An 8,651-nucleotide genomic window follows, 5' to 3' on the forward strand; every position below is an offset into this window, starting at 1 on the left:
ATGGGTCTCCAAATCAGAACATTTGGTAAAGCATCCAATGGAGCTTCTAGTTCAACAACAATATTATTTGTTTGAACATGTTCAAGAGCATGTTCATTATCTAGAACATTCACTTCCTACTACTCCTCATCAATCTATGCAAGAATATGTGTGAGAGGAATTGGATCCAAGTCAACCAAATCATCACTAACCTATGGCATTGAAATTATCTATGATTTCCCAATATCTTGTATTGTCTGATCTTCCATAAACACAACATCTCTGCTTCTTACAATTTTCTTCTCGACTGGATTATAAAATTTGTAGCCAAGCATTTCCTATCCATAGCCAATAAATATGCATTGTCGTGTTTTTACATTAACTTTAGACCTTTCATCTTTGGGGATATGCACAAATGCCTTACACCCAAAGACACGCAAATAATCATAAGAATCATCTTTGCTTGTCCATACTCTATTAGAAATATTAAACTCTAGAGGAATGCATGGAGTAAGATTTAATGCATATGTAATTGTACTTTAAAGCCTCACCTCAAAAGGATTATGGCAATTTTGACTATGAAAGCAAACATCTTACCTTTTCAATTAATGTCTTGTTCATTCTCTTAGCTAAGCCATTTAATCGAGACGTCTTGGGAGGTGTCTTTTGATGTCGAATGCTTTGTTGTTTGTAATATTCATCAAAAGTTCAATATATTCTCCCCATTATCAGTTCTAGAGCATTTCAATTTCTTTCCGATTGGTCTTTCAACTAAAACCTGAAACTGCTTAAAAGCATCTAGAACTTGATTTTAAGTTTTCAAGGTATAAATCCATATTTTTCTTGAATAATCATCTATGAAAGTAACAAAATAAAGAAAACCACCAAGTGATTTTATCTTCATAGGACTACAAATATCAAAATGCACTAGATCAAGTATACTTAACTTTCTTGAATGAGGAAAACTTTTAAATGCAACTCTACTTTGTTTTCCTGCTAAACACTGAGCACACCTCTTCAACACTAAACTTTTCATACTTGAAAGAAGCTTCTCCTTAGTCAATATTGACAAACCCTTCTCACTGTTGTGATTGAGTCTCTTGTGCCGTAATTCAACTCTCTCTTCGCTGTCTACTATATTAATTTTGTTTGTGGACAACTTTGCTTGCATAATACAAACGAATAATATTTTTCACCTCTAGCCACAATTAGAGAATCTTTAGTGAGCTTCCATCGACCATCACTAAAGGTGCTGCAATACCCTCATCATCTAGCTTGCTTGTAGAAATCAAGTTCAAATGAATATTAGGTATATGCTTAATATTATTCAATACTAACCTCGTGTCATTACTGGTCTCTAGGCACATATCACTAATGCCTACAACTTCAACTAACCCATTATTTCCCATCTTCACAGATCCAAAGTCACCCAACATGTATGATGTAAAGAAATCCTTATAAGAAGTACCATGAATAAATGTACCACTATCAATTACCCAATTGGTTTCATGACATGCAAAATTCACCGCATTACCATTAAAGATAATGAGAAAGTCTTATTCAAGTGTAGCAACACGATTGTCTTCATTATCATTATCACTTTTATTCTCTTTGCCTTTCTCCTTTTAAATTGACGGAAAAACCTTTGAATATGTCCCTTCTAATCGCAATATGGCACTCAACATTAGCAAATCTATTTTATTTGCCTCTGCTTTTATCTATGCTTTTGTCTTCATTTCTCGGGCCTTGAGATTCACTTCCCATTTTTCTCAATAACCAAGGTATCAGAATGTGAAGAGGATGATCCCTATCTCTTTATTTTCATCTCTTTATTCAAAACACTACTCTTGGCTAAATTCATTGTAATTATACCATCCAAGGCAGAATTAGACAAAGACGTTCGAAACATCTCTCACGAGTCTAGCAAAGTACCAAACAACCATAATGTTTGTATCTCATCATCAAACTTGATTCTCATTGTAGCTAACCAATTGATAAATCTTTGAAAATAATTTAAATGATCAGTCAAATAAGGACCATCTAGATATTTCAAAAGCATCATATGTTCTATCAAAAATAACTTATTATTCCCAGTTTTTTGAGCATATAATTGTTCGAGCTTATCCCACAAACTACGTGCATCTATTTCCTCAACGATATGGTTCAAAACATTATCATTTATCCACTGCCTAATATAACCACATACTTGATGATGAAATATAGACCATTTGGCATCAATTTTAGTCTTCAGTTTTTCTTCAGCAAATACGGGCAAATAAGAATCCTTTACATATAAAAGATCTTTCATTTTTCCTTTCCAAATATGATAATTCGAACAATTCAAGATAACCATTTTACTCGTATCCGTTTCTATTGTTTAACACAAGGCAAAAAAATTAAGCAATGACCAAAACTCTTATACCACTTTGATGGGAGAATAGTAATAATCCGGACAATATCGTATTAACGTAGCAGAATAAAATAATCTCTCCTCTTGTGTAAACCTAATAAGAACTAATATAGTAGAGCAAAATAAATATCAAGCACATAAATACAAGACGGTTTTTACGTGAAAAAACTTCATCTTTGTGAGGAGATTAAAAATCACGAGGCCGGAGTCCACCCAAAAATCTTAACTATTAATAAAATCGGGTGAATAAAGTTCTTCTCTAGTAAATACATAGCAGCAAAGACCTCAAAAACATCATTCTTGGCAATATGCATAAATTTCGCAAGAGATCAAGGATGAATTTGACAAAAAATGCAAGTTTTAGTCAATCCATGAAAAACCTAGTGTATGGATCTTCAAATGAAAATCAAACCGTCCATATTCAAGAAAATTATGCCACAAACACGCTAACAAAATTTCAGCTTAATCGGACCATGAACCGACTTCCGATACTAGTTTGATGTAAATCAGATTGATTTCCAAACTCTAAATTTTCTACTTTTCTTTTTCTCTTGTTACTGCATCTTTGCATCTCTACTAACTTCCTTACTGCTATCACTTAAAAGATAATGAAAACTCTATTTCTCCATATGACTTATTATATGGGCTTGAGCCTTTTGGGACTTGCTATTTATTAGGCTTCCTCCACGTGGAAGTGAACCCAGCTAACAAGTACAACTTGCACAGACCAAGAGTGACTTTCTATTTTTCTTGACTGCATGGGAAGTTTTAAAAGAAAAAGGGAGAAAACTTAGCACATTAACTCAAAAATGAACACAAGTTACACCAACCAATCTACCATGTGATACCATGTTTTAGAGAAAAACAGTGTAGAAAAACGCAGGACATTTAGCCTTCTATGATCGTAGACAGATAAATATCAAGAAAGTAAGTGCCAAATTTATTATTATCAAACGATGTGGATACAATCTCTAATTTGACAAATTGATTACTAGCAAATCTCCAATTGTCTTCTTATGCTGACGTTAATTCAAGTGCCTAAGCAGTTGATCGTGAACCAAATGATGGGAACCTGACCTCTTGAAGTCTCCAAGGCCTTGAAACTTGATCCGATAAAAATTCAGATGAATAAGGACGAAGACGACGGGACACCTTATGACCCATTTTTAATCTACCCACACCTTACGCCTTAGGATTATCCACTGTTCTGTAAACTTGTTGTCCTTTCCTAAAAAAAATTCCGAATATAACAGTTACAATGCTGGCTCAAGAGATTGCCATCTAAAGATCTCTTAGCAAGAGCTGTGTTGTGTTATCTTCAGACTCTATCCCGATCTCCTGTATGAGTGGATCCCAAGGCTCCGATTGGTCTAGCCGCTGATATAAACACAAGGGTCGGACGTTTCTGGTGATTCCCAATCTGTGTCTAGCTTGGTCCCTCTCGGTAGATCGGCAAACCTTGCGGGGACTCACAATGTTTAACAGTCACATGGGTCAAATGTCGTAAGCCACTTAGGCCTTCAACGCATCTTAGCCCCGAACAACATTCCAGATCGAAATGCTTCAGCTTTCCCAGCTTCGATAGGTTGGGCAATATTTCTATCGACCCACAACACGTAATCTTTAAGGACTCCAGAGATTCCAATTCCCCCAGACCTTGTACTTCTACCACTTCTTGTAAGTCGGATAGATGCAAGGTTTCTAGATTCTTCAAATTTGATAGATCAGGCATTCCCACAAGAGATGTGCATTTTTCTACAGACAATTCCCTCAAATTCTCCAGGTGTTCAAGAGCTGGAAAATGCGTCATCGAGCAGCTAGAAACGGAGAGTTTTGACAGGTTCGAAGCTGGAAAAGCGTGGCAGCAGCGTGATATCGTAAGTTTCAAGGTTGACAAGCTAGATGGAAGTCTGTGGATAGATTTTAGGTTTTTCCAAAGTGAGAGAAGTTCCTTCCACTTGCCGGTGCCCCCATGAGAATCCTTGTGGAACGATAAGTCCAAGTGTTCTAAATTAACTAGGTTTGTAAGGTCTGGAGTGATTTGACAGTAATAAACATCAAGGGTAAGGCTTGTCAAGCTCAAGGGAAGCTCTGGCAATCGTTGAAGCTCATGGCACTCCTTCAACTCAAGTTGTTTGAGACAAGGGAGATGACTCATTGTGGCTGGCAATCCAGAGATGCGAGTGCCCAATACATCCAAGATCCTTAAATGGGACAATTCCCCAATGCTACAGGGGATTTCACTAGATAGGTGCTGACACTCTGGGCAATGTAACTCTTCAAGCATCTCTAATTGCCCAATGGCATCGAGCAACTTTCCTATCTTGGTGTTTCCCATCCCGATGAATTTGAGCTTCCTCATTTGCGATTGAATTGGGTACATTGACTACTCCCTGAGAATGACAGATCTAACTCAGTCAGCGATTCTTATTTCCCGAGTGAGTGTGGAAGCTCCTTGATCCCTTTGCAACCTTCTATAGACAAATGCTTGATTTTCGCTAGTACTCCAATAGAGTATGGGAGTCTGCTTATTCTCTCATTCCATTTTATACTCAAACTTGACAAAGATTGCAAATTGCTAATTGTCTCCGGAAGCTTGCACAACAGAGAATATTTGGGCATGATTAACTCCGTCAAAGATTTTAGAGAACCAACTTCTTCTGGCAATTCCTGAAGAGAATTGCATCCTTCCATATTCAGAGTGCTCAAGTTCTGTAGGTTAATAGTGGAGCGATCTATGGTGACTAACTTGGAACACCAAGCAAGAATCAATATCTCCAGATACGTGAAGTTAGACAAGTCAGGTGTGCTTCTCAAGCAATTGCAGCTTCTCAAATCTAAAACTTTTAACTTTTTCGCCATCTGCACCAAAAATAAACATTATATAAAGAAGGAAAAAAAAACATTATGTTCCAAGAATTAGAAGCATCAAAAGACAATATGGGGAGACATTAATACCTTGATTTGACTCCACCCGGTCCAGTCTTTGTAATTTTACTCCTGGAAAGGTCGAGCACCACCACATTAACTAGGCAAAAATTCATCGCTGTGAAATTTGGAGGACACTCATGCCAAGAAAGCCATCTTAGCTCACAGTGATCTTTGAAGTTGCCGAAGAAATTCAACCCTTTCCCTCGGAGGAACCTTAGACTCCGTAGTCTCTGTAATTCTTCATCAGTGAAGGTATAGCCACCACCATCACTTTGACCATTATAGCTCAGACTCAGTGCTTCTATTTCTTCACTTGCCTGCCATTAGAGATCAAGCATGAATGAAAACAAATAATACAAAAAAGGAAAAAGTTAACTCTGTGAGCCACTTGTGAAGTTTGTCTATTTCCTGGAAATAACTAGCAGAATGGCCTCTAAATTACATTTTGTTAAGTTATACCTGTTTAGTCCTCAATAAGTTCAATGCCTCCTAAGGATTCCATACCCTGCTACGCTTGCCAGGAAATCTGCAATTCTCTTCGTAGACAATGTGCCTTCCAAGATCCCTAACTTGGTCATGCATTGAAAACTTATTATCATCTCCAATATTTATCAAGGACCTAAGAAGGAGGACTCTAATTGCGTCATGAGGATAGAATTCACAATCACTCCACATGAAAATCAGATATTTATTATTTTCTTTGATGAAAAAGCACGCGATGTCCAGAAAAACTCTCCGCTGTGTTGGTTCTAATCCCTCGTAACTTATCATCAACGTCTCTTGGACTTCCTTTGGAGGAACTTTCTGTAACTTCTTCAGAGTCTCTTCCCATAAGGCCTTGTCAGTGGAAACGCCAGAAAGCGATGACCCTATCACCTCGATAGCCAAAGGCAGCTTCCCTAAAATCAAGATGATCTGTCTTGATAGGATATTGTAATCTTCTGTAGGAAAGTCTCTTCTAAAGGAATGTCGGCAGAATAGCTGAAGCGCTTGACTGAATCCCATTTCCTTGACTTCATATGTCAAGATTCCTTCATGTCGATTTGGGACAGCGTCGACCTCTAATCTTTCCGTCCGGTCGGTCAGGACGCTCATGTTCCTAGTTGTTATAATGACCTTGCTTCCGTTTTCAAACCAATCGCTCTTCCCAACTAGCTTTTCGAGCTGCTCCTTTTTTTCCACATCATCGAGCACAATGAGGATTTTCTTGTCACAAAGTGCCTTCTTTATCATGCCAATCCCTTGGTCATTGTCACAAACAAAAATACTGTTGCTGCGCGTCGAATGGAGGATGCTTGACAGCAGTTGCTTCTGCAAGTAGATGATACCGTCCGATCTTCTGGAGATCTCTTGGACATTTTCGAGGAAACTGTAGCAGTCAAAACGAGAATATAATTTGTTGTAAATGACTTTTGCAAGTGTTGTCTTATCAATACCACCTATTCCATGGACTCCCACAAAACGCATGCCACTGTAGTCAACCTCCAACAGCTTCATTATCGCATCAATCTGAACATGATCTTCGACTAAATGTTCGGTCACATTCTTATATCCGGCGTTTAGCTTAATCAGGACCTCCTGGACGATCTCTTTAATGAGTTTGCCATAGCTGCACCGATGCGTGAGACAATTCATTTCACTCTAGACATGAAATTGAAGAGCGTATGACGAAAAAAAATTCAGAAACAGGAGACTCATCAGTCTCCTATTTTCTCAAATATAATGGATCTGAAGAGAAAATAAGGTTACTCTACGAAATTCCTTACCCTGTATAAGTTTTCAAGCTCCATCGCTTTATTTCCTCAACCTCCATGAGGGCATCACGCCACACCTTCACTTGGTCTGCTCCAAAGTTCCTCTCGTGCTGTACGAATGCGTCATGATACAGCGGAGTCTTGAGCTTGACATCATCCGAATTCACGTGAAGATAAATGGGGAGAATCTCTTTCGTGCTGTCCGACTTTGATGCCATTGTAACCATCTTAGTGAGCTCGACGAGGCACCATTTGCTCGACGCATAGTTCCTTGACAAGATGGGCATGTAGATCCTGGAGCTCTGGATAGCCGAGGGAGCTCTTCCTTGATCCTTTGCCCGACTTGGAGCTCGTCATCATCCCTGAAGACATGGATCCCAGCACCTTCCATGCCTTCGTGGAGGCAATCAGTGAATGTTTCGCGACTGTCAGCCCCTCTGAAGCTTAAGAACACCTCGTACTCAATCCTCAAGCCTCCGTCTCTCTCCATTGCAGGAACCATCCTCTGGGAAGTCGGAACCTGAGGGTCTAAAATTTATACACCAAACTCTCTCTGAAGTAGCACTATTGATTTTGTTGGTAATTTCATGATGATTAATGGTGGTGTAGCGCCCCTTCAAGAAACAAGCGACCCCGTTGACCATCCTACCACGCCTGTTGACACTTGCATGTGAGGGGGGCAAGTTCCGGAGATGCTGAGACTACACCCTGGATTTGATTTAAGAAATCCAGCCTTCGCGTTCGTCAATGTCGTTATTCGTGGGAAACGGCGAATGTCTGTATAATTATATCATATCAAAATAGAGATTACCAACTTAATCAAAATTGCAGTTGCATCTTTGACTAACATGTTCAATCAAATGACTCTTATCCGTAGCTAAAAAGCACTAGCCGATCCAATTGAAGTATTGCCCCACCACTTTATAATAAAACAATATGATAAATGTTGTTGGGATTGCTCAGCTCGAGAGAAAAAAGATCAGCATTAACATGGCCATTAAATGTGCGGTGAATGGACACATTTGCATTTAATGCAACTAGTTTGAGCAGTGTAGCATCAACTAGGTGGTGCAAGATCAGGTTGGTTTTGCTGGGGAATTTCCTAGCTCATGGATCATCATAGCACTTCCTATTTTAGATTATAGAATCAAGGAAAATGAGATTTTATGTAGGTAATTCCCTGTCATATCAACTTCATGATTCTACAGGTGAGTATAAGAAAGGATACATCTGTAGAATCTAGAAAATACTCAGCAACCTACAATAATGGCATCGACCAGATAAGACAATTCATCTCTCGTTTACACATCTACCAACAAACACATGGCAATTATTTTACCTAAAAAAAAAAAGCTTTTCTTAAATGAATTTTCTTAACGAGTATCTAATTGGCATTTGTCAAGCAATTGATTGTGAAAATTCTTTAATATTTTTATGCACCGAAATTTCTTGTAGTATGAATGTCTTAAAAATTGAACTGCTGCGTGTCAAATATGACAAGTATCTGCAAAACCACCTGTTTATCATCAATTTTCCAAAATTAAGAATTGTTTTTTTGTTTCATTTTGTGATGATGA

General features: G+C 38.3%; 1 protein-coding gene across 1 annotated transcript; it reads right to left on the reverse strand.

Moving 5' to 3' along the window:
• Positions 1-5,413: 5,413 nt before the first annotated feature.
• On the reverse strand, positions 5,414-7,576 carry LOC104430320 (disease resistance protein RUN1-like). The gene is made up of 5 exons (XM_039300072.1): positions 7,413-7,576; positions 7,087-7,344; positions 5,825-6,929; positions 5,534-5,637; positions 5,414-5,435 (listed from the first exon to the last, which is right to left on the reverse strand). Exons 1-5 carry the CDS (start codon positions 7,574-7,576, stop codon positions 5,414-5,416), a joined length of 1,653 nt encoding a protein of 550 aa, XP_039156006.1.
• Between the last annotated feature and the right edge of the window lie 1,075 nt (positions 7,577-8,651).

This window comes from Eucalyptus grandis, chromosome 8 (genome assembly GCF_016545825.1).
Source record: "Eucalyptus grandis isolate ANBG69807.140 chromosome 8, ASM1654582v1, whole genome shotgun sequence".
NCBI lineage: Eukaryota > Viridiplantae > Streptophyta > Magnoliopsida > Myrtales > Myrtaceae > Eucalyptus > Eucalyptus grandis.

Coding starts and splice junctions, on each gene's coding strand:
- LOC104430320 (XM_039300072.1), bottom strand. CDS start 7,576: ATGGTTCCTGCAATGGAGAGAGACGGAGGCTTGAGGATTGAGTACGAG. Junction 7,345..7,412: donor GATGACGAGCTCCAAGTCGG/GCAAAGGATCAA, acceptor CATCTTGTCAAG/GAACTATGCGTCGAGCAAAT. Junction 5,638..5,824: donor TTCCTGGCAAGCGTAGCAGG/GTATGGAATCCT, acceptor CTCTAATGGCAG/GCAAGTGAAGAAATAGAAGC.